General features: G+C 36.4%; 1 protein-coding gene across 7 annotated transcripts in view; it reads right to left on the bottom strand.

Moving 5' to 3' along the window:
* Positions 1-1,392: 1,392 nt before the first annotated feature.
* IGLL1 (immunoglobulin lambda like polypeptide 1) overlaps positions 1,393-27,548 on the bottom strand; it is a 1,070,724-nt gene continuing 1,044,568 nt past the window's right edge. For 3 of the 7 annotated variants that reach the window (XM_069619929.1, XM_069619931.1, XM_069619926.1), the window contains exon 4: positions 1,393-2,065. In XM_069619929.1, the coding sequence (XP_069476030.1) occupies positions 1,743-2,065 (323 nt within the window). In that variant the 3' untranslated portion in view covers positions 1,393-1,742. Of the gene's footprint in view, positions 2,066-6,489; positions 6,526-18,369; positions 18,406-24,332; positions 24,369-27,548 lie in introns of all 7 variants that reach the window. The other 4 variants (XM_069619928.1, XM_069619927.1, XM_069619932.1 and 1 more) reach the window with 3 other exon arrangements.

Genomic DNA, 27,548 nt, shown 5'->3' with positions numbered 1-27,548 from the left:
GTCTCTGCCCATCCTCCCAATCTCTCCTTCACTTAAGACAAACTCTAATTCATCTACAACTATTCAATTAATGAGCTACCTATTTGTTGTCTATGCATATATATTTTAACCTTCTTCATAATCGTGATATGTTGTTGGCCTCTCATACTACTTTACACATTTCCTTTTCTATTCCTCCCAGATGCATTTATCTATTTTGTCCCTACACACATATCTCAATTTCATTTACATTTGAGATATTTCTCTATTTCAGTTATCTTTTCAATTTCACACACCTCTTCATACTATTAATATCCACTTCTTATTCTGTCAATTTCTCTTAAGTTTCTCTGTACTCTTCTGTGTACAAGATCATTTACATTTAGCTCGTATTCCTCCAGATATCAACATTGCATCATTAATCCTTGACTCCCCGTTCTCTTTGCCATGAGATATGGTAGAAGAAGAACACGGAAAAGTACATGCAAGTCCATTTCAATCTTCTTCTCACATACCTCTTACCACCTGCAGTCAATGTCACTCTAATTCACTTTGGCTGCACCAATTCTGTCACCACCTTCTGGTAACCTCAGCACAGCTTCCGCTTGCTGCACAGGAACATCGAACAAGAAATCTGAATGTCAGAGAATTCCTTTATAGATGAACCCTTCAAAGAGGATGTTATACTTAATATCGACATCTTATTTATAACTGTAAGTGCACAGCCCAAAATATTGTCTCAGTTGAGATTCCTTCATGCACTATTTGGTGCATGACCATCTTGATCCCATTTGAATTACTTTCATGCACCATTTTAGCCCTTACAGAATTGTTTTTGATTTGTTCTAATAAATACCTTTTGGAAATGTGTATTCTTGTGTGGGACATGTCTGATACATGTAATATTTGTGACACAATTCTCAGGAAATTGAAATTATGCGATAACGAACCCAATGTTCATCTAGAAACCTATCCAAAGAGCAAACACAACATGTATACAGTGGCAGAGCCCTAGGTCCACCAACAAATGACAATTTCTCCTTCCAACAATGCCGGCCCACATCAACATGCACACTGAACTGCCAATTCCCAGAAAAGCTATAGGCAAACCATTCACCAATTCATCACCTCAGACATCTGTTGATCCACATTTCATTCATGAACATTTACATTGTCATTTAAGGAGATGCTATTCTCCATTATGTTACAATGGATGAGTGAATATATGCAACTAGTTTGCTTGGTATTGACCCATAGATGAATGGAAATTTTCAGAATGATGGATGAAAGAGTGTCATAAAAAATAGGAAATGAAAAGCCTGTGCAATGCAAGCTGTATTATCTGACCTAAGACGAGGCTGTGTAAAACATTAGAGAAACTAAAAAATTAAGAGTAAACTCTGAAACACAATGGATGATGAAGATACATATTTTATTGGTCGAAAAATGAACACATTACATAAAAGGCAGAAGACCAATCCCAGCGCTATCTAGTGATGACAGTGAAATATTCCAAATAAGTCATATCTGGCTGGATATAATGATATAACACACCAATCAATCACTTGCCTGGAATGACATCAGATAGAGACAGAGCAAAGCTTCAGTTCAGGAAGCAGAGTGTTCTAACAGCATTTGGGGGCATTCCCCAGGATTAGTTGGCAGGTTGGTCACTATTACATCTCACCATATTTAAATCCTACTGCGTTGATGCCTACTCCAGCACAGCCCTTTGACACTGACCCGAGTTGGCTTACGAAGGGTTAAGCACATTGAGATCGGCTCACAGATGCTGTAATGGTCTCCCTCTCATGCGTGGCCTGACAGGCGTACACTTTATTTGAGTTCCAGTCTAAAGAGGTCACAGGCAGGTAACTGCTGGTCATGTACAGGTTGTTTTCAATCTGTTTAGTGGCTTTGGCTGTCTCAACTCCACTGCTTATTGGTTGCCCATCCGCCGTCCAACTCACTGTCACAGATCCGGGATAAAAGTCTGACAGGAGACATGTCAGGGTGCCCTTATTTGCATCGACTGCCTCTGAAGAGGGTGGGAAGAGACTCATGGAAGGTTTTTTGGTCTCACCGGCTGCAAGAAAAGAATTACAACTGTTAGAATGAGGCAGTTAAATGAATACAATTCAAGATTCAGGTTTCATTCCTTTCTGTCTGCTTCAAGCACAAACTCTTAATGAAGGACATTGATTTTTCTAATTCTAAGCTATGTTCTGTTATCATCTGCCTCTGTGACGTACACCTGTGCCTTCAAATGATTCGGGGTTAAATATGCTTAAGGTGTTAAAGGAGGGTATGTTGCTCTCAAGAATACATGAATCAAAGCTGGAGTATTTCTGTTTGCACCCCTGGCTGATTGTGCGGCTGCAAGCAAGCTTGCGTAATTCCCAAGCTCAGCTGGCTCAATTAGCCAGGCCCCACACTTTGGTAGAGGAGGCAGAGTCCATGACTCAATGTGTGGGGGGAAATGGATGATGGGGGTATGAACAATATGAACAACTGAGCAATGTATTTAAGGTAAGAATGCAAATCCTTAAAGGTGTTAAAAAATTTGCAATATAAGCAATCTCAAAATATTTATTGGAGTAACAAAATTAATAAAGTAATTGATTACAATAACAGCAGTAATCATATCCAAGTTTAGTGATAACAAGAATTATGCTAGAAGACAATGGTTGCAAGGTAAATCTATGCGAGAGAAAACACTATTAGAAAAACATCCATGTGTCTTTGTCACCAGCAGATCAAGGCTTCATGTAGCTGATCTGTTGTTCTCACTGTCACATTTCTAGGCTTGTCCTGATGTTTCCCTTTGTCCCAATGTGACCATAGTGATTATATCTCGATTGGATATTGTAAATGCTCTTGAAGATGCTATAGGAAGCTTGGTAAAGTTTACCAGAGGAAGACAGAGTATACCGCTGCCCTTGGGAATAACTCCTTGAGTGCCTCTTCCAACACTATTAGACAAGATGTTTCTTGCAGAGATTCCAATGTATTCAAAAAGGCCTAAATATTTGCTGTCAATGTGAAGAGATAGACCTGTCTGACTGTTTAATTTTAAGGAGTAGGTTACAGTCTTATGCAGTAGGGATGAGGCCAGGCACCTTCTTTGGTCCACATCACAAAAATCAACAAACACCTCCAGGTAATGGGTGAACTTCATCACTTACCCCACACTGTGCATTTAAATGTTTTGCCATAGCAGGTATTTTGGCTTCCCCTTTTTAGGCGCTGCAAGCCTGTAATGCCATCTCATTTGCAATTTTAAATATGGCTTTGGAATTACCATATAAAGGAGACCTTTATAATATGGGCGTCACTTTTAATACCTATGTACTTGCATCTGCACTTAAAAGTTAGAGTATATCTAGAGGAACACTTAAGAAAACAGGTAAATATGCAGGGGTCAAATTCTCTATTGATTTCAAGAAGAGGGCGAAGCAGAGCAAATATATCTAGAAGTTCACATTAGGTCACCTCATGCACCCCTAGAAGGATTCATTGTGGGAGACCATCTGCGATGGCACAATGCCAATTAAGTCTTTGCTTGATTATGAAGACTAGGCCCTCATTACGAGCATGAAAAAGGTGCCTGTTACAAGGGTTACAAGCACTTTTTCCAGACCGGTATACTCTGAGTCTGCCGGTAGCCGGGGTGAACAACTGGCAGGCCTGACTGCTGGTAGTTCAGGCTCCTGCTGGCAGATAATTCAATGAAGCACCGGCACTGTTAGTGCTTCAGTGTTCCCACTCCCATGGAGTCATAGTCATAGGGGACTCCATGGGAATGGGGCCTTACTGTTCAAAAGCTGAAGGTAATATCCCAGTATTAGATCACAGTCTGTAATTAAAAAGGATGCTTTTGATTTACTCTCTCAATAGGATGACTGATTGACTTGTCAGAGTTCAGCTATGGTGGAGGTGGTGTGCTGCATCACTGGGCCTTTCGAGGTGCTGAATAAACAGTACATCCTTTCATTATCTTCCCAAATGAATGGATGGCCTTGTTCTTGGAGAGAAGTACCTCTATAAAAATGGAAAAGGACGGACTCAAAGAAGAACCATTTTCAATATGAATTCTTCTGAGTCTTTTCACAATATTAGTCTCTACAGAAGTCAATTTTGCAAAAGGTGTTTCTTGTCTCCCAGAAAAAATGTCATTATTTCCCTAAAAGGTTTTGTAAAAAATATAGTTGTAGCTTGTCTTTGGACAATTGTATGAGCAGCCATTCAGTTTGGAATAAATGCATGCAAATTCTATTGCAGTTTACTTTTTTGTGGTTTAAAACATTCTTTGGTGTCCAATCTTTGCTCTCCACATCTAGAATGTATTATTAGAAAGAAGAGGTCTCCCAGGATATTTTAAAGTTCCATGATATGTGGATAGAACTTTTAATGTGCATATGTACATTTTTGATGTAGAATGTGTAACATCTACACTCTTTTCTTCGCGACCATCTGTATTGGATTGATTTACTACTCCCTATTATTATCCCTATGGCTACAGATATTTGAAGATTGTTATGAATTATGGATTTTATCTCTTTGGACAATTCACAATTATTTGTATACATTAATAATATGTCATCTGAAGATGTTTTTACTCCAAGGAGCTCTGCCTTACCTTAATTGTGTGTTTTTCATTACCTGTGTCCAGAAATCATCTTTATTCACAGTACCATTTTTTAAGTATTATTTTTGATTATTAAGGTGCCTAATTCTACCAAGGGCTCCTGGAATGCTCCAAAGATCCACTGCTTGTAGTTTGACTTTTATACTTGCCCATTGAGTCCCCTAAAGCAGCCCTGTCATCTCCATAGATTATCATACAGCACTATAATAAAATTGGCAATGCAATTTAACATTTCTTCTAGTTTTACTGAGTAGAATGGTGCCTTTGAACTACCAACGTGAGAATTTATGAGTTTACAGGTGAATTTAGGCTTAATTTAGAGACTACAACAAGTTTCATCTTTGAGATCACATCTTGAAATCAGCAATACACTAAAGCTGACCAATGAGTTAGAGAAGTTATATCTGGTGTGGCCGAATCCTGTCCAATTTATGTAAATTTAAAATGGACCAATTATAATACCTATTTCTTCACGTTTTCTGTTTCACATTTCTGAAATTACAAAATACTAGACACAGTTTTCTGACAGAAAAATGCAACAAACATCAGAAAAGCTTGACTTTATTTTCATACTTAAGGCAATTAATGTACATTGGGACTTCAGTGTACACATCTCACATGTACAGCAAGGTCCTGCACAATGTCACTGCTGTGAATTGTAAACTAATTGGTCATATCAAATCAAATTTTATTATAAAAGGTGGGTGAAATATACCCTGACCTCAACAAAACCAATAAACAAGATCACAATTTGCAATTGTCAGAGGTAATTTAATATATACAACTCCTTTCTTGGCTGATACCCTTGTCTACAGTACTGTGGTACAGAAGTGGTATGGAATGAATTTGCAGCATACATGTTGACCTTGAAAAGGAATCATGGTGCTTTATCAAGGAATCTCACTGCATTGATTGACTGTACAACATGCAGAATGCTTAACTTGCAAACAAGTTAGGGGTTTAGCTTAAGTTTAAATTGCAGAAGAGTGGCAATTCATCAGAACTCAGCAAAATGTGTTTAAAATGAGTGTGCTGAAAAAAGATTTGTGATCTTAAACTTCTAACAAGAAAATATTTTTTTAATAAATTGAGCAATAATCTAAAACCCGGTTTATAAATCACATAAAACAAGTGGACTTGAACTCAAATTTACTTAGTACACACATGGCTAGGGAAAGTGAACTAGCACTATAATGGGATGGTTTGGTCACAATGAAGAGTAATTATTTACTTTATAGTTCAATAACCTTTTGATTTAATAGTAACGCACTATTCTCTAACTTTAGCAATGAGATAGCTGCCGCTCACATTTCGATCAAAGTTGTTTCATCCTGTACTACTGTTTCTACCCTATCACCATTTCACAATTGAAAGCTAAGCTAATATTATTTTAGATGAATAATGGAAAGCTAACTGCACAGATCTTATCTGTGCAGTTATCTTTCTAGTACATAAAGAGAGGAACACGCAACAATCATTCTCTTGTCACACACCCACACTTTGGATCTCCATTCTAGTAACGTCTCGAAATGCCCCCAAATTCTACAATTTCACAAAGGATGCACATAATGCAACTCACAGTTCAGAGCTACTGTTAAAAGATGCAAACCCAAATGCTGGCTACCCAAACCTTGCACAGTGCTCTACTGCTCTGGATCTAAGTCTGCACTTTAACAAATAAAATAAACCATATATAAAAATGAACATTGCAAAACAGCAATGAGCTAGGATACAATGATACCTATACTAACTTTTAAATATCCTATCAATGTGCCTGCACACTTCCGATAAAGAAATGATAAAAAAAGAACAAAATAAAACGAGAAGAAAGAGTGGTGTACAATGTTACTTCCGATACTTACATAGGACGCTCAGCTGAGTTCCTCCACCAAAGACATACCCACAGTGTCACAGGGCTGTACACAAACCTGACCATGTGCAATACAGCAGATAAAGTAGATACAAATCATATGGGGGTACAGTTTCTTAAGGAAGGTGTGCAGTAGGCACAACTAGACACTATAGGAATTGTATGCATCTTTTTCTGCATGATCAAAGCTTGATAGAGTGCAGCACATTGCCAAATCAGGGGTCTATAAGTCTAGAGCTTGTGCTTGGGATAACCAGTAACTCTGGAGAGAACTCACATTCAGAATCATGGCATTCAAAATGTTTTTTTGTGTGGAAGTTCTGAAAACAAAGAAAGGTGATGTAGTTCCTGAGTACCAGACCTAAATATCCCTGGGCTGCATGGAGCTGTGTTCACTATTTTCAATTTAAATCCAATAGCAGATTCCTTTGAATAGCAACCGCAGATCTGTAATTTTGAATGTAACATTTGTCACTGTTTCCCAGATTAATGGTAATTTTTTTATCAACCTGTACTGGTTAAAGACTGAGTAATCAAAGCTTATGATATGCGAGTTGAACAAAGATCTCCTCGGAAATCCCTTTAATAAACATTACAATAATAGCCGGTGTTTGCATCAATGTTATTTTTAAAATATTCCATACATATCTATTTGCCTTCTGACTATATAACCATCTGTTGAGCTTTGCAATTCCCAAATCAATCCTCCCTGTGAATAGATCCTATCACAGATCACAGCGGTCCCTCTTTAATAGTCATTGCTGCTCGCCTTTAGGGGTCTTTGCATGTGACTGAAGGTCTGTATTCAAACTGCAATAATTCATTGTAGACCTGCAAACACATCTACCTGGTGCCACTTTATCAATAAGTAACTCTGCCCTTGTATACATTGAAGACAGCATTTAAAACAATGCCTCAGTCCTAATGGCTGCTCTTTTAACGTATAACACATGAAACCACCCTCACAATTCAGTGAAAGATGTTTCATCTGGTTCCCGAGGATCAAATGCAATTTATTGTTCCCAATGTAAATGCTATTTATATATCATTGGGACATATATGTAAATATGCACAGTGAAAGTGAATGATGTTGTTACAATTATAAGTATATGATATAATCTCTATTGTGGCTTTTTCAAAGTAATGACAATCTCAGGCTGCCTAGATGGTTCCAAGAATGGAAAGATAATTATGAGAGTGGCACAGAACTAAAGATTCCCTTTCGAGAACACACAATATCATGCTATTGAGAATGATAATATTCTTTGTAAACATGAGGGCAGCACACCTATGATTAGTGATATACAAAATAAATGTATTTTTGGCATAAATTGGTTCTGCAGATGAGGTAATTACACATGTACAGTAAAAGTGAATAATCTGTTAACTTCATAGGAAGAATACTCAAAACAATAATAAAGCCATTTAAGAGTGATAGAATAAGACGGACAGTCTTACTTACAAAGGACGTTCAGCTGGGTTCCTCCACCGAACATCCACCACTGTGTTGTATGGCTGTATAAAAACACATCACCAGGCCATTCTGCAGCACCAGGTAGTGTCTGCAGACAACCTATCAATCTGACATCAGGGGATACCCTTTGATTAAGGAAGATCATCCTTGGCAAAATGGTGGGTCAGCTAAGTCCAGTGGCAAGTAGAAATCCACTGATCTCTGATTGAGACCTCTCTTCATAGACATACACATGACAAATGTGAATTCATTAAGACACATTAAGCATTGGGATATGGAGAAAAAATCCTTCTCTGTGACCTCCTTCACATGCAGTGAATCCTGAGCCCAAAGAATGTTTTTTAAATGAACTAACAGTGTCATGATAGGGGGAACACCAATTTCTACTGACAAGATAATACACTTGTTTCTACACTGAACTCTGACTTATGTGGATATAAGATGTCAGTGAGCTAAAACATGGCTACTGGATCAAAGAAGATGCTGACACTTTAAACATCAAATCAAGCCTAGCTCACCAGAGATATCAGATATGGGACAAATGTTGAAATCATTGATGAATTACACATGTGCAGTTTTGGCCTTGTGTTTGAAGTCCAGCTCCAGCTCTGTCTCCTGGAATAAGTAAAATGAGTGAGACGGTTCAAGCTGCACCTTACTTTGTTATTCATTGATCACTCCTTGTCTGTCTACCTGTGGCTTCACTGGATGAGATGGGCCTGAGTATTCCAAACTGCTGCTTTTGTGGGTTTCTACATACAGTGAGGAACTGCTAGGCTACTCTTTGGCAATAAATCAGATTTTTAGAGAGATGTGACATATGAAATGCAAAGTACCTCTCATTGATTGGTGGCCTTTGTTATCTACAGGAACGGGCAGACCTTCACACTGAGACAGATAAGGGCAGTTTTGTTGTCTGATGGTAGATTGGCCGCTGAAATGAACTGACCATTAGCAGTGTAAGCAGTGTCTCTTTTTGCACTCAAATTGTTCATGTGTGGCACCATATTGATTGTACTGATGTGTCCATCTGAGCTTTTCCTAATGGTCCCATAGACCTGTATAAGCTTTGAGGATTGTGTGTTTATCTCTACACCTTTCCCATAGCTAAGATACAAGGCATCTGTCATGACTGCAGGCTTTATGTGTGCATTCCCAAAGATAAGAAGTACTAAACTATGCAACAGAAAATAGCCCTCACAGAAAACGTGGAATGCAGATGTGCATATCCATGCCGATTCATAGTCATCATTTTGACTGGATGGTACATTGCCAGGCAGGTCTAACCTTCTCTAGGAATTTCTATTAAAGTTTAAGGACTGATTTCATAACATTGCTAAACGTGGCATAAATAAAGAAACAGATCCATATTCTGGAAAGTCTTTTATTCGTAACCCACAATATTACTCTTATTGACTTAAAACATAAGTGATCATTGGAAGTCTGTCTGCTTCTAATTTCTTAATTGTGATTAATGGGGATTTATTTTTTATTGTAGTTCATATTCACAATTATCCGCCATCCCAGACCCATATAATTCCAAATCAGAACGTGTTTAGCCTTTCTTACTGAAAGCGTATCTATCTAGAGCCATCAGTAGCATTGAAATGCCAATAATTGTTCCAGATTTCAAGAATGTGGTCGGGCTATCCTTTCTGCTCTCCCTAAAGTAATCATTGTTTACGTCTTTCCTCCGTGGCTAAAATCTGCATTAAATTCACAGAATAATAGTCTTTGGTCTCTGTTTTGGAATATTTGAAAACGTCCCAAAACTACATAAATGCAACCTCATTTTGTAAGTTTATATTAGGGATTATATTTAAAGTGTAATATTTTCCATACTAAAATATTTAATATGTGTAATTTCCTTTTCAACACCAAACCTTCAATTTGTTTACTAGATTTCATATTTTCATTATATTATTCTGCACCTATTCTATGTATTTATAGCAGGACTAGTTTTAGTTCATAAAGTTCACTCAGTGTTTTCCAAGTTGGTGCCAAATCTCTCTTCAAACCTTGAGTCGAGTTTATATTTTGATCTACTATAAATCCCAAATAAGTTTATTTTGTTACTGAGATGAGCGCTTGTTAATTCACATGATATTGATGATGGATCTTTTCTTTTGCAATTTAAAATTGTGATTGTTTTTTTCTCTGGTATTGAACATTATGTTATGTCAATTTAGATAACCATATAATTGGTCTACAGAACACCTCACAGCTAAGTGCATTACATCAAAGATGCCTGTGTCATCTGTGAAAGAGAAATAAGAGAGTCTGTGACTTCCAATATAAGGAATATCAGTTTTGGGTATCCATTGATAATGTCACCTGGGAAAATGTTACCAGGTTGCAATATTTCCCCAAATGTGTACTCGCAAGAAAATCAAGCACTGGAGTTAGAATAGGATTATAATACCCATCCTAGAATATGTGGGGGATGCTTTTAGGGGTGCACGGAAAATAATCAATTACCTGGCAACCTTTTTGCAGGGTACATTTTCACATAGAACCAATTTGTCTGATTATCCTTCAATGCCTCAATGCGATCAGATGTTATAAAATTGTGGAGTTACTTTATAAGCAGCCCCTGTTTAGTTTCGTACAATGATTATTCTAATAGTCCACCACCCTTTGCCTGTCCAACCCTAGTCCATTTCTTTGACTGTAATTCTATTATGAGGGGTAGTAGTGCTTGTGGTAGCCCCCAATGTGAAAGTCTCTATCAATGTACACACATATAAACTTTATCAATTGCCAAAGACAAGTCTGTAAAGCATCAATATAATGACCTTTTGTTGTGTTTGAGTGTATTTGAGTACAAGAAGCTTAAGGGTTATTGGTTATATTGCTAAAATGTTCCTTTCGCCAAACCAAGCAATGTTGTGGCAAATAGGTTTACTTGTTTCCCTCCATCAAGTTAAATGAATCAGTGGAGGTTTCAAGAAAATCTTCACTGCAGCTTCTTGAAGAGCAATCATCGCAAAGTTGTCCACTATTCCAAGATTTAAGTAATTGATCTTCATACCCACTTTCCAACCTTAAAGTATTTGATTGAGGTGGGGAGCATATTAAACATTCGAAACAGGGGTCAACAACTCAGCTACAGATTTGGGATTTTCTTTCATTAGTGGATTAAGTACTTCATAAGGCCCGACTGTCATGACATTTAAAACTTTAATATAGTTTATAGTTTGATAGATATTTGTAGGCTAAACTGCAGTACCCAAAATAAATTCGTGTTTTTTTCAAATAAAAACATTATGTATGCTATCCATGTATCTCTTTATCTGAATCTCTATTACATGCAACCTTTATATTTTTCAAACATCTCTATTCTACTTACCTCCCCTCCTTATTCTCTCCTTCTTGCAATTGTGACTGTACTTCTATGTTCTACATAATCACAATTATTGAATATTTCTCCAAACATCAATGTTTTATCAATCTAACTTGGCTTCCTTTCTCTCTAGCAACCTATTAACTGAATCCTCTTTCCTTGTATGTCTTCTCCCCTCTCTCATTCCACTTGGCTTCAATAACACTGTATTCCTTTTTGACACCTACCATTCTGCCACCAATTTCTAGTCTCTTCTGCTCCCATTCAATGGCCTCTTGCTATATACCACATATAACCTTAATTGCTGCCACTTGGAAAGCTAATAGCTTATTACTGACCACGTGGACTGGGAATAATGGCATAGCCTAGTGAAATTGTAGGGCTTGTTAAAGTACCTGCTGCAGAAATCTCAGTTAAAGTTTCAGGACAGAGGCTTGAAAATTGGTGGGTTCAAGCGTTCTCTAAATGCTAAAGATTGTTACGATAGGTGTCATTGAACCAGGTGACCGCAACAGATTTATATGATGGTTTCGAAAATATTTTACCTAATGAAGTGACAGAATTTTTTTACTCCAAAAATGAAAATCACTTTTTACTTGTTCTACTTTTTCTCTTTATGAAGCGGGGGGGGACCCCCCCACAGACCTCTCTGTACCACATTACCTACCTATTTTGGTCAAATAAATTTGATTACTTCTCCTTAGTTGAAATTGTATTCAGTGAAATCTACGCCAATGGATGGCAACACCTTTTTGTTTACAGCTTTGATGTAGCTGAAAGTTGTGGCACTCAGTGCTATTCAATACACATTTTTTAGTTGCATTAACAAAATTGTACATTGAATAAAGGGGAATTATAAAATGCTCAGATAACCAGAAAAGGCAAATACTCTACCTCACCCCCATTGAGGTGACATGATTGTACTAAACCTTCTTCCTGCATTAATATCTGTACAAGGGTAAGTGAAGGAAATGAGGAAGGGATCTATGCTGAAGTCAGAGAATTTGGGAAATGTATATTGCCACCAAGGTCCATGTTATCTAACACTTGCACCAGTGCTAAAAATTGAGCAAATGCTCACATTATATTTAATGGAGCAAACAGATTTTGTCACAGTCCATATTATCTAAATATGTTTGCGGTAGGGCAACATTTATTTGACTCTTTCCTATACTGTGTTTATTGCATAACATACAATTAAGGGCCTGATTCACAGAAGCCTTGTATAACGGTGCAATCCCATTGGAAAACACTCTGTGAATCAGGCCCAAATGTGTTTACTATATTTCTTTTCATGTTTCGAGTAAATGTGGTAAATTAAAGAGCCTGCTGCCCTAGTGAAAATATTTTAGATAATACAGATTGGAGGTTTCCTCTTCGCACGATTCCATATTATCTAAGCACCTAAAACAATCCTGAATTAATATATTTTATATATATATTCACTATAATAGAAACGTCTGAACCCTAAACATGCCCAATTAATAAAATTGAACCTTTGAATATAGATAGCCTGTAAACACTTAATAATATTCACATACCCCTCAAATTCAAACAGGGTTCTGCAAAAACCTGAGGTAAAAAAAGCTACTAAATGACATCTATCTTTGTGAAATAAACTACCTTGCAGGACTATTTTAAAATTGTGCTCTTGGGAGCTTGGCTTGCTTTTGGATCTTTTTCTAAATGCAAACAAATTTCATATTTACACTGTATAAATGTTCGTGATAAGGCCTTTTATGGATGCTGATTTCAAAGTGGCAACTGTATATACCCCACTGGGAGGAAGTATAGATACATATTTTTTCTTTATTTTTATATAGATATTCAGAGGAATTCTTAAGATACCTTTATATCGAGATTTAAGGATTTTGTGGATGCTGTAGAAACATTGTATAGATCTAAAGCAGTGTTCACACTTTTGCACAAACATAAAGAAAACACTTTTTAGATTACATCTCTATTTTGATTATAATTAATGTGTAAAATGGCTATGGCGTTAAAAAACATTAAAAGAAAATCAGAGTTCTGCAGCACACATTCGATGACCATTCATTGAACGAAATGACCTGCAATCTGACTGAATGAAGCCTACTATAATGGCATTTCATTTAAATTTGTAATGCATATTATTTGTGGTGCTGAATAAGTGAGGGGAATCTTAGGCTATTAAAAGGAAAGCCCTACAAACTAATAGCTATGACCCAGAACATTGCTTTAAAATATAAATGGAAGAGGATAGATCTAAATCTGTGAGCGCATGCCACCCTTTACAAGTCATGGCATGCTAACTTAATGGTTACAGGAGATAGCAATCTCATGACAAAATTACACATTTACAAAGAAATAGGGCCTGCAGAATTAATATGAATCATTAAACCTCATGCGAATGTCACAGTAGTTTAGACAGTCAAAAGATAAAAAAGAAAATCAGCACACATACAAAGAACCTTTCTCAAGAAGAGATACGCAGTGTTAGTTCTGATACTTACTTAGGACGCTCAGCTGGGTTCCTCCACCAAAGACATACCCACAGTGCTACAGGACCGTTCACAAACTATATCATGTGCTGAGCAGAATTTAATGCAGAGGAATTATACAGTACAGGCCCCTTCATCTCCCTCAGCTGTACGCATAGTCAGAGATTATGAGGCCGATACTCAATTACTCTGAGAAACTTTGACTTACCTTTGACGTAAAACTGGGTTATTTGGCCCACAAATAAGTTACTATGAGAAAGTCTGCCTTACTACATGTAAGTCAGATAAGTCAGGAGTAATGCAGAGTTACTAAATAAAGTCTTAGTGAATGTAATAGCCCTCTCTAGGTTTAGGTCAAGGGAAAGTTATTGTTACTTCTTCATGAATTGGCCCATATGAGAAGAATAATGGCCGGATGGAATGTCATTACTCAGATAATATGGAAATAAAGACAAAATAAGTCACCGTCTGCATGAGCAAGGATGGATGGATGTATGTCAAGAAAGAAGCTTGAACATTTAGACATTGTGAGCGTTGTCTTCATTTGCGCTAGGATATTTGGGACTTCCGCACATTCATGTTACAGTCATGAGAGTTAGCTTTGGTCAGATTATCAAAACTTTGTCCTGTGCACATAAATGTGGAGTAAATGTGTTTAGCTCCAATGTTGCTGATCAGATAATATGGAATAGAGCAAACAGGTTTAGACCCAATCAGTATTATTTAAAGTGTTTTCACTGGGGCAAACCAGAAGCAATCTTTTTCATTTACTACGTTTGCCTCGTAACCTGAAACTAAGTTTCGTAAACATATTTATTTTTATTTTTTGCAGCATTTTTGCCCTCGTTCAAACATTTTTAGATAATACTGATTGTGATGAAAAAAATGTGTTTGCGCCATTCCATATTATCTTAACTATTTGCTCAATCTTTCTTCAGTGGTTCAAATGATAATCACATCCATGGGGGTTGTAGCCATTTCCAACTATGTCGCACATCAATACAGTGCCCTCACCGAATTCCTTCTCTCACACTGGTATAGTTGTTACTACAGGAATACGTTTTGGTAGAATTCTATCACCTTGATGCAACCATGATATGGAATTTTTCTTTTCTGAGTATCTGAGCATTATAAAATGTGCCTTCATGTTACGTCTAATATCATAAACGCAACTAACAACACCATTTTAAATAGCTATGAGTGCCAGAAATGTTCAGATACATGTGCTGTTTCGATCCAACAATATTCAAGCCGATGACCTGACATTTTAAAATCGTTCTCAGCAGCAGGTACTTTAGCAAACTGCACAATTTCACTTGGTTATTCCATTAAGCCTACTCTATCTGTTCAATTATTATGTATTAGCTTTCCAAATGCCATTATTGTTTAACACTACAGGGTTCCTTATGATTTCTGGTCTTTAAAAGAAACCCTAGACGGTTTCATTAAAATGTGACATTGTCTGTTTTACAGATCCACATTTGATTTATTTAAATTTCCTTGTCAGACCAAATTTAAAAAAATACTTTTTCACATTTATCTCAAAACTATAATCAACAGGTCTATATGTCCTTTTTGCAGACATTGTTAGTTTAATTTCATATTTTTTCATAAAAACTTTGAACAACACTATTCCATGTTCAGGACAATTTCTAATGTCCCATAACTATAGTGAGAACTTCTGAAGAGTCAACAAGTAAAGTAGATTGCATCTTAGAATAATGCAAGTGCCTTAAAAAGTTCCCAGATTCAAAACTGAGTTTTAAGTTTAAAAATAATACAAATATTGCCTCAAAATTCAAACAGGATTATTTTAATACTGCAGAAACAAAATGCAATTGATGTTCCTGTTTTTAAAATTCCATTGCATTCCTATTTGGATACATATTGTTTTTGAAATCTAGTACCTTTCCGAATTTGTAAGGTATATCTATTGAAAGAAATTGCAAAGTTATGAGAATGGATTGAGTTGTGATCTTTTTCAAAATGCATGTACATTTAACACATGCTTTCATGAAACAGTGCATTGTCTAGAACCTGTCTGATTTTGTATTTCTATTATGCAATTTAATTGTGGCAATTGTAAAGGTCCATCAGGCGTACTCCATGAAAGCTTTTTTATTTGATTTTGATATGTATACTATGATGCTTTTTTTAACACACTGATTTTAGGCAATTGTGGATGTTGCAGGAATATTGTGTGGCCCTAAAACAGTGTACACATGTTCATAATGTTTCACAGATAAGAAAGGAGACTTTTGGTTTATATTTCTACTTAGATTGAAATGAATGTGTATAAAATGGCCCTGAGATTTAAAACTATTATTTTTTTAGATCTGCAGCAAGTATTCCATTACCATTCATTGAGACGATCAGAATCAAGCCCGCTAGACCCCAGTGATTTTTAAAAACATTTATAACTTGATTCATGGAAGTGCTTTATAATGGCACAATCCCATAGGAAAACGTCCCAGGAATCAGGGCCTTAATTTGTTTTGGTATAACCTACTATTGTTGTGGTGGTGAGTAGGCTCAGGAAATACTGGATTTCTGGGAAAACCGCTGAACGCTGAAATCACCATTTCACAATTGAAAACTATGCTAATATTATTTTAGATGAATAATGGAAAGCTAACTGCACAGAGAGGTACTTTATTAACCTTATTATTTCAGCAGTTAGCTTTCTAGTACATAAAGAGAGGAACACTCTTGTCACACACCTAAACTTTGGAACTCCATCCCCGTAACGTCTCAGAATGCCCCCAAATTCTTCAATTTCACAAAGGATGCACATAATGTAACTCACAGTGCAGCGCTACTGTTAAAAGATGCAAACCCAAATGCTGGCTACCCAAACCTTGCACAGTGCTCTGCTGCTCTGGATCTAAGTCTGCACTTTAACAAATAAAATAAAACATAAATAAAAATAAACATCGCAAAACAGCAATGAACTACATTACAATGATACCTATACTAAATGCTAAATATCGTGCAAATGTGCCTGCACACTTCAGATAGTGAAATGATAAAAAAGAACAAAATAAAAAGAGAAGAATGCACTTTCTAGAGTAGTGTACAGTGTTCATTCTGATACTTACATTGGACGTTCAACTGAGTTCCTCCGCCAAAGACATACCCTCAGTCTCATAGGGCTGTACACAAACCCGACCATGCATAACACAGCAGATAAAGTAGATGAAGAAGGTGAGCAGGAGGCAAAACTAGGCACTTTGGGAATTTTCTGCACCTTTTTCTGCATGATCAAAGTTTGATAGAGTCCCAGCCCACTACAAAATCAGGGGTCTCTTAAGTCCAGAGCTTGTGCTTGAGAATCCCTACCACACTAAGTTTTCAGGATAACCAGTAACTTTGGAAAGAACTAACATTCAGACTAATGGTATTCAAAATATTTTTGGTGTGGACATTCTGAAAACAAAGAAAGGTGATGCAGTTCCTGAGTACCAGACCTAATGATCCGTGGGCTACATGGAGCTGTGTTCACTATTTTCAATTTAAATCCAATAGCAGATTTCTTTTCAATAGCCAACACACAACAGAGCTTCAGTTAATTTTGAACGTAACATTTGTCACTGTTTCCCAGATTAATGGTCATTTTTTAATCACCATGGACCGGTGAAGTCTAAATTACCAGAGCCCATGACGGGGGAGTTAAACAAAGATCTACACAGGAATCTCTTTAATAAAGATTACAATAAGTGCTGGTGTTTCCATCATTGCTACTTTTGAAATAATTCCATACACATATATTTGCTTTCTGACAATATTACCATCTGTTGAGCTTTGCAATTCCCAAATCAATCCTCCCTGTGAATAGATCCTATCACAGATCACAGGGGTCCCTCTTTAATAGTCTTTGCTGCTCTCTTTTAGGCGTCTTTGCAATGTGATTGAAGATCTGTATTCAAACTGCAATAATTCGTTGTAGACCTGCAAACACATCTACCTGGTGCCACTTTATCCCTAAGTAACTCTGCCCTTGTATACATTGAAGACAGCATTTAAAACAATGCCTCAGTCCTAATGGCTGCTCTTTTAACTTATAACACATGAAACTACCCTCACAATTCAGTGAAAGATGTTTCATCTGGTTCCCGAGGATGAAACACAATGTATAGTTCCCAATGTAAATGCCATTTATATCACATTGGGACATATATGGAAATATGCACAGTGAAAGTGAATGTTGTTGTTACAATTATACGTGCATGATATAATCTCTATTGTGGCTTTTTTCAAAGTAATGCCAATCTCAGGATGACCAGATGGTGCCAAGAATGGAAAGATAATGATGAGAGTGGCACAAGGTTAAATATTCCCTTTCTGAGAACATACAATATCATGCTGTTGAGAATGTTATTATTCTTTGGAAACACTGCAGCAGCACAACCTATGAATAATGATATATGAAATGAATGTATTTTGGCAGAAATTGATTCTGCCGATGAGGAAAGTACACATGTACAGTAATAGTGAATAATCTGTTAACTCCAAAGGAAAAATACTTAAAATAAACTCATTTCAGAGTGATAGAATAAGATGGATGGTGTTACTTACAAAGGACGTTCAGCTGCGTGCCTCCACCGAATATCCACCACTGTGTTATATGGCTGTACAAAAACAATCACAAGGCCATTCTGCAGCACCAGAATCTGACATCAGGTGATACCCTCTGATTTAGGAAGATCATCCTTGGACACTGAGAGCAACATGGTGGGCCAGCTAAGTCCAGTGGCAAGTAGAAATCCACTGATCTCTATTCTTCAACATCTCTGATTGAGACCACTCTTCACAGACAAACATATGACTGGAGAGCTTACATGATAAATGTGAATACATTAAGACAAATTAAGCTTTGGGATAAGGAGATCCAGACCTTTTCTGTGACCTCCTTCATATGCAGTGAATCTGGAGTCCAAAAAATGTTTATTAAATGAACTAACAGTGTCTTGCTTTGGGGAAAGCCAATTTCTACTGACAAAATAATACATTTGTTTCTACACTGAACTCTGACTCATGTGGATATAAGATGTCAGTGAGCTAATCGGAACGTGGCTACTGGATCAAAGAAGATGCTGACATTGTAAACATCAAATTAAACATATCTCAGAGATATCAGATGTGGGACACATGTTCCAATCATTAATGAATTACAGATGTGCAGTTTTGGCCTTGTGTTTGAAGTCCACCTCCAGCTCTGTCTCCTGGATTAATGATAATAAGTAAGAAGGTTCCAGCTGCACCTTACTTTATTATTCATTGATCAGTCCTTGTCTGTCTACCTGTGGCTTCACTGGATGAGATGGGACTGGGGATCCCAAAGTGCTGTGTTTGTGGGTCTCAACATACAGTGGAAGACTGAATTTTACCCTGATGAGACAAAATTTCCAAATTGATTTCCTGGACTCATTGAGAGAGAATAATATGGACAGTGAGGATCTGCTAGGCTACTCTTTTGCAATTAATCATATTTTTAAAGAGATGAAACATATATAATGCAAACTACCTCTCATTGATTGGTGGGCTTTGTAATCTACAGGAAAGGGCAGACAATAACACTGAGACAGATGAGGGCAGTTTTGTTGTCTGATGGTAGATTGGCCGCTGAAATGAACTGACCATTAGCAGTGTAAGCAGTGTCTCTTTCTGCACTCAAATTGTTCATGTGTGGCACCATATTGATTGTATTCGTGCGTCCATCTGAGCTTTTCCTAAGGATCCCATAGTCCTGTATAAGCTTTGAGGATTTTTTATTTATCTCTACACCTTTCCTATATCCAAGATACAATGCACCTGTCAGGACTGCAGGCTTTATGTGTGCATTCCCAAAGATAAGAATGACAAAACTATGCAACAGAAAATAGCCCTCACAGAGAACATGGAATGCAGGTGTGCATATCCTTGCCGATTCATAGTCATCATTTTGACTGGATAGTACATTGCCAGGCAGGTCTAACCTGCTCTAGGAATTTCTATAAAAGTTTAAGGACGGATTTCATAACATTGCTAAACGTGGCTTAAATAAAGCATCAGATCCATAGTCTGGAAAGTTTTTTATTTGTAACCCACAATCTGCATCTTATTGACGTAAAACGTATGCGATCATTGGAAGTCTGTCTGTTTCTAATTTCTTATTTGTGATTACTGGGGATTTATTTTTTATTGCAGTTCATATTCATAATGTTCCGCCCTCCCAGACCCATATAATTCCAAATCAGAACCTTTGTAGCCTTTCTTACTGAAAGAGTATCTATCTAGATCCATCCATAGAATTGAAATGCCTATATTTATTCCAGATTTCAAGAATGCACTCATGCTATTAGTTCTGCTCTCCCTTGTTTACTTCTTTCCTCTGTGGCTAAAATATGCCTTTAATTCATGGTATTATAGTCTTTGGTCCCTGTTTTGGAATATTTGAAAGCTTCCCAAAACTGCATACATGCAACCTCATTTTGTAAGTTTATATTGGGGTTTATATTTTTAACGTAATACCTTCCATACTGCAAGATTTTTTAATTTGTCATTTCCTTTTCAACACCAAACCTTCAATTTCTTTACTAGATTTCATATGTCCATTATATTTTTCATTATTATTAATTCAGCAACTATTCTATGTGTTTATAGCAGGACTAGTTTTAGTCCATAAAGTTCACTCAATGGTTTCCTAGTTGGTTCCAAACCTCTCTTCAAACCTTGAGTCTTAGAGTTCATATTTTGATCTACTATAAATTCCAAATATGTATATTTGGTTACTGAGATGAGGGCTTGCTTATTCACATGATATTTATAATAGATTTTTTCTTTTGCAATTTGAAATTATTATTGCTGTTTTTTTGGTATTGAACATTAGGTTATGTCAATTTACACATACATATAATTGGTCTACAGAATATTGCAAACCTAAGGGCATTAAATCAAAGATGTCCGTGTCTTCTGTGAAAGAGAAATAAGAGAGTTTGTGAATTCCAATATTAGAAGTATCTGTTTTGGGTATACAGTGATAAAGTCGCCTGGAAAAATGTTACCAGGTTGCAACATTTCCCCAAATTTGTACTCCCAATAAAATCAAGCACTTTCCCCAAATATTCTAGAATTGGAGTTAGAATAGTAAATAATACCCATCCTAGAATATGTGGGGGAAGCTTTTAGGTGTGCAGGGAAGATAATCGATTACCTGGTGACCTTTTTCCAGGGTACATTTTCAAATACATAGAACCCAATAGATCAGTTGTTATACAATTGTGGAGTGACGTTATAAGGCGCCCCTCTTTAGTTTCATACAGTGATTTTTCTGATTGTCCACCACCCTTTGCAAGTTCAACCCTAGTGTAATTCTATTATGAGGGTTAGTAATGCATGTGGTAGCCCCAATGTGCAAGTCTCTATCAATGTACACATATAAACTTTATCAATTGCCAACGACAAGTCTATAAAGCGTAAATATAACTACTTTTTGTTGTGTTTTAGTATATTTGAGTACAGGAAGTTTAAGGGTGATTGGTTGTATTCCTAAGATGTTCCTTTCGCCAAACCGAGCTAGTTGTGGCAAATAAGGTTACTTTTTTCTATACATTCTGTTAAATGAATCAGTGGAGATTTCAGGAAAATCTTCACTGCAGCATCTTGGAGAGCAATCATCCCATAGCTGTCCTATATTCCCAGATTTAATTAATGGAATCTTTATACCCACTTTCCAACCTTAAACTATTGCTTGGGGTGGGGAGCATATTAAACATTCGAAACAGGGGTCAGCAACTCAGCCACACATTCTGGATTTTCTTTCATTAGTGGATTAGGGACTTCCTCAGGCCCGACTGTCATGACTTTTTTTTTAACATAATATAGTTTATAATTCGATGGATATTTTTAGGCTAAGCTGCAGTTCCCAAAAGAATGTAGTGTTTTTTTTCAGATAAAACTTTAGGTATGCTATCCATGTGTCTCTTTGTCTGCATCTCTATTCCATGCATCCTTTATAATGGTCACACCTCTCTATTCTACTTACCTCCCCTATTTATTCTCTCCTTCTTGAAATTGTGACTGTACCTCTTTGTTCTACACGATCACTCACAATAATTGAATAGTTATCCTAACATCAATGTGTTATCAATCTACCTTGCCTTCCTTTCCCTCTTGCATCCTATTAACTGAATCATCTTTCCTTGTATGTCTACTCTCCTCTCTCATTCCACCTGGTTTCAATAACACTGTATTCCTTTTTGACAGCAACCATTCTGTCACCACTTTTTATTCTCTTCTGCTCTCATTCAATGGCATCTTGCTATATCCCACATATAACCTTCATCGCTGACACTTGGAAAACTAATAGCTTATAATTGACCACATGGACTTGGAATAATGGCATAGCCTAGTGAAATTGTAGGGGTTGTTAAAGTACCTGCTGCAGAGATCTCAGTTAAAGTTTCAAGACACGGGCATGAATATTGCTGGGTTCAAGCAGTCTCTAAATGTTAACGATTGTTGCAATAGGTGTCATTGAACTGGGTGGCGGCAACGGATATACATGATGTTTTCGAAAATATTTTACCTAATGAAGAAGTGACTGAATTCTTTTACCCCAAAAATGAAAATCACTTTTTACTTTTTCTACTTTTTCTTTTTATAATACGGGGGTGACCCCCTGCAGCCCTCCCTTGCTCCTCTCTACTCTACCTTATGCCCTTACCACACACCCCACCTATTATCCAATATACATGTACATTACCTACCAATTCCGGTCTAATAAATGTGGTCACTTCTCCTTAGGTGAAATTGTATTTGCTGAAATCTACGGAAAAGGATTGCAACACCTTTTTGTTTACGGCTTTGATGTAACTGAAAGGTTGTGCCACTCAGTGCTATTTTAAACAACATTTTAGTTGCATTAACAATATTGTACATTAAATAAAGGAGCATTATAAAAGGCTCAGATAACCAGAAAAGGCAAATACTCTACCTCACACCCATTGAGGTGACATGATTGTTCCAAACCTTCTTCTTGTATTAATAACTGCACTTGGGTAAGTAGAGGCAATGGGGAAGGGATCTATGCTGAAGTCAGAGTATTTGGGAATTGAATGTAACTACCAAGGTACAGATTATCTACATTTGCACCAGTTCTAGAAATTGAGCAAATGCTCACATTATATTTAATTGAGCAAAAATATTTTGTCACAGTTTGTATTATCTAAATATGTTTGCAGGAGGGCAACAATGATATGATTGTTTTCTATACTGTGTCTGCTGCATAACATACAATTAAGGGCCTGATTCTCAGAAGCCTTGTATAATGGCGTAACCTCATTGGAAAACACTCTGTGAATCAGGCCCTGAATGTGTTTAGTATATTTCTATTCATGTTTCAAGTAAATATGGTAAATTAAAGAGTCTGCTGCCCTAGTGAAAATGTTTTAGATAATACCAATTGGGGGGCTCCTCTGTGCACGATTTCATATTATCTAAGCAGCTAAAAAGATCCTGAATTAATATGTTCTATATATTTTCACTATAATAGAAACGTCTGAACTCTAAACATGCCCAATTAAATACATTGAATCTTTGAATAAAGATAGTTTGTAAAAAATGTATAATATGCAAATACTCCGTCAAATTCAAAGAGGGTTCTGTGAGTCATGAGGTAAAAAAAGCTACTAAATTACGTCCATCTTTGTGAAATGAACTACCTTGCAAGATGTGTAGTCTATGGCAATTTTAAAATTGTGCTGTTAGGCGCTTGGCTTGCCTTTGGGTCTTTTCTAAATGCAAACAAATTCAATATTCACACAGCTTAAAATGTTTGTCTGTATATACCCCGTTGAGAGTAAGGTAAGATAAATATTTTGCATTCATTTTCATATAGATACTCAGATTAATTCTTAAGATACCTGTATATTGTGATTTAAGGGTGTTGTGGATGCTGTAGAAACATTGTATTGATCTAAGGCAGTGTTCCCCTTTTGCACAAACAGGAAAAAAACATTTTGGTTTTGATCTCTATTTTGATTGAAATTAATGTGAAATAAACGGCCATGGCGTTAAAAGAAAATCGGAGTTCTAAAGCACACATTTGATGACCATTCATTGAGCGAAATGACCTGCAATCTGACTGAAGGAAGCCTACTATAATGGCATTTTATTTATATTTGTAATGCATACTATTTGTGGTGCTGAATAAGTGAGGGGAATCTTGGGGTTTTTAAAGGATAGCCTTACAAACTTGTAAATAGCTATGACCCAGAAAATTGCTTTAAAATATAAATGGAAGAGGATAGATCTAAATTTGTGAACACATGCCACCCTTTAGAATTCATGTCATGCTAACTTAAAGGTTACAGGAGACAGCAATCTGATGACAAAATTACACATTTACAAAGAAATAGGTCATGCAGAATTAATATGAATCATTAAACCTCATGTGAATGTCCCAGTAGTTTAGACAGTCAAAAGAAAAAAAGCAAATCAGCACGCATACCAAGAACCCTTCTCAAGAAGAGATACGTAGTGTTAGTTCTGATACTTACTTAGGACGCTCAGCTGGGTTCCTCCACCAAAGACATACCCACAGTGCTACAGGACCGTTCACAAACTATATCATGTGCTGAGCACAATTCAGTGCAGAAGAATTATACAGTACAGGCCCCTTCATCTCCCTCATGGTAATGAACTGTACTCATAGTCATAGATTATGAGGCCGATCCACAATTACTCTAAGAAACTTTGACTTACCTTTGACGTAAACCTGGAAAGGATTATTTGGCACACAAATAAGTTACTATGAGAAAGTCTGCCTTACTATGTGTAAATCAGATAAGTCAGGAGTAGTACAGAGTTACTAAATAACGTCTTAGTGAATGTAATAGCCCTCTCCAGGGTTAGGTCAAGGTAAAGTTAGTTTTACTTCTTTATGAATTGGCCCGTATGAGAAGAATAATGACCTGATTTAATGCCATCACCCAGATAATATGGAAATAAAGACAAAATAAGTCACTGTCTGCATGAGCAAGGATGGATGGATCTATGTCAAGGAAGATGCTTGACCATTTAGCCATTGTGAGCATTGTCTTCATTTGAGCAAGGATAATTGGGAATTCCACAAATTCATGTTACAGTCACGAGAGTTATCTTGGGTCAGATTATCAAAACTTTCCCCTGTGAACATGAATGTGGAGCAAATTAATGTAGCTCCAGTGGTGCTGCTCAGATAATATGCAATAGAGCAAACAGGTTTAAACCCAACCAGTATTATTTAAGATGTTTTCACTGGGGCAAACCAGAAGCAATCTTTTTCATTTAATATGTTTGCCTCGTAACCTGAAACTAAATTTAGTAAACATATTTATTTTTATTTTTTGCAGCAAACACAGTTTGAAAACCAGTCAGATTCCTTTTTTGCCCTAGTTCAAACATTTTTGGATAATACTGATTGAGAAAAAAATGTGTTTGCTCCATTCCATATTATCTTAACTATTTGCTCAATTTTTCTTCAGTGGTTCAAATGATAATCGCATCACTGGGGGGTTCAGCCATTTCCCACTATGTCTCACTTCAATACAGAGCCCTCCCCGAATTCCTTCTCTTACTCTGGTACAGTTGTTACTACAGGAATACCTTTTGGTAGAATTATATCACCTTGATGCAACCATGACACAGAATTTTTCTTTCTTTTCTGAGTATCTGAGCATTATAAAATGTACCTTCATGTTATGTCTAATATTATTAACTCAATTAACAAAGCCATTTTAAATAGCACAGAGTGCCAGAAACTTTCATCTACATAGTGCTGTAAGCAACGTTTGTTGGCATTACCAAGCGTTAAGGGTCATTATTGAATCAGTGTTGAACATTTAGAGACTGTTTCGATCCATCAATATTCAAGCCAGTGACCAGACATTTTTAAAGCGTTCTCAGCAGCAGGTACTTTAGCAAACTGCACAATTTCCCTTGGTTATTCCATTAAGCCTACGCTATCTGTTCAATTATAATCTATTAGCTTTCCAAATGCCATTATTGTTTACCAGGTACAGGGTTCCTTAGGATTTCTGATCTTGAAAAAAACCCTAGGCCGTTTCATTAAAATGTGACATTGTCTGTCTTCAGATCCACTTTTGATTTTTTTAAATTTCCTAGTAAGACCAAATTTAAAAAGATGCTTTTTCACATTTATCTCAAAACTATAATCAACAGGTCTATATGTCCTTTTTGCAGACATTGTTAGTTTAATGTCATATTTTTTCATAAAAACTTTGAACACTATTCCATGTTAAGGCTTATTTCTAATGTCCCATAACTATAATGAGAACTTCTGAACAGTCAACATGCAAAGTAAAGTAGATTGCATCTTAGAATAATGCAAGTGCCATAAAAAGTTCCCAGATTCAAAACTGAGTTTTAAGTTTAAAAATAATAGAAATATTGCCTCAAATTTCAAACAGAATTATTTTAGAACTGCAGAAAAAAAATGCAATTGATGTTCCTGTATTTAAAAATCCATTGCATTCCTATTTGGACACCTATTGTTTTTGAAATGTAGTACCTTTCCGAATTTGTAAGGTTTATCTATTGAAAGAAATTGCCATGTTATGAGAATGGATTGAGTGTTGATCTTTTTCAAAATGCATGTACATTTAAAAGCTGCTTTCATGAAACAGTGCATTGTTTACAAACTGTCTGATTTTGTATTTCTTTTATGCAATTTCAATGAGGCAACTGTAAATGTCCAACAGGCGTACTCCAGGAGACATTTTTAATTTGATTTTGATATATATACTATGATGCCTTTTTTTAACACATATACCAATTGTGATTTTAGGCAATTGTGGATGTTGCAGGAATATTGTGTGGCCCTAAAACAGTGTCCACATGTTCATAATCTTTCACAGATAAGAAAGGAGACTTTTGGTTTCTATTTCTACTTAGATTGAAATTAATGTGTAGAAAATGGCCCTGAGATTTAAAACTATCATTTTTTTTAGATCTGCAGCAAGTATTCCATTACCATTCATTGCGACAATCAGAATCAAGCCTGCTAGACCCCAGTGATTTTTAAAAACATTTAATTTGTTTTGGTATAACCTACTATTGTTGTGGTGGTGAGAAGGCTCAGGAAATACTGGATTTCAGGGAAAACCTCAGAACCTTTATATCAATTAGACTGAGATAGCTGCCCCTCACATTTCAAAGTTGTTTTATCCTGTCCTACTGTTTTTACCCTATAACCATTTCACAATTGAAAGCTATGCTAATATTATTTTAGATTAATAATGGAAAGCTAACCGCACAGATAGGTACTTTATTAACCTATCTCAGCATTTAGCTTTCTAATACATAAAGAGAGGAACACCCAACAATCTTTCTCTTGTCATACAACCACACTTTGGAACTCCATCCCAGTAACGTCTAAGAATGCCCCCAAATTCTTCAGTTTCTCAAAGGATGCACATAATGTAACTCACAATGCAGTGCTACTGTTAAAAGATGCAAACCCAAATGCTGGCTACCCAAACCTTGCACAGGGCTCTGCTGCTGTGGATCTAAGTCTGCACTTTAACAAATAAAATAAAACATAAATAAAAAATGAACATCGCAAAACAGCAATGAACTACATTACAATGATACCTATACTAAATGCTAAATATCCTACAAATGTGACTGCACACTTCAGATAGTGAAATGATAAAAAAGAACAAAATAAAAAGAGAAGAAAGCACTTTCTAGCGCAGTGTACAGTGTTAATTCTG

The sequence above is a fragment of the Ambystoma mexicanum genome, chromosome 10, assembly GCF_040938575.1.
Source record: "Ambystoma mexicanum isolate Mex_15411 chromosome 10, UKY_AmexF1_1, whole genome shotgun sequence".
NCBI lineage: Eukaryota > Metazoa > Chordata > Amphibia > Caudata > Ambystomatidae > Ambystoma > Ambystoma mexicanum.
The sequence above is the reverse complement of the archived record's forward strand: the minus strand, read 5'-3'. Positions and strand labels throughout refer to the sequence as shown.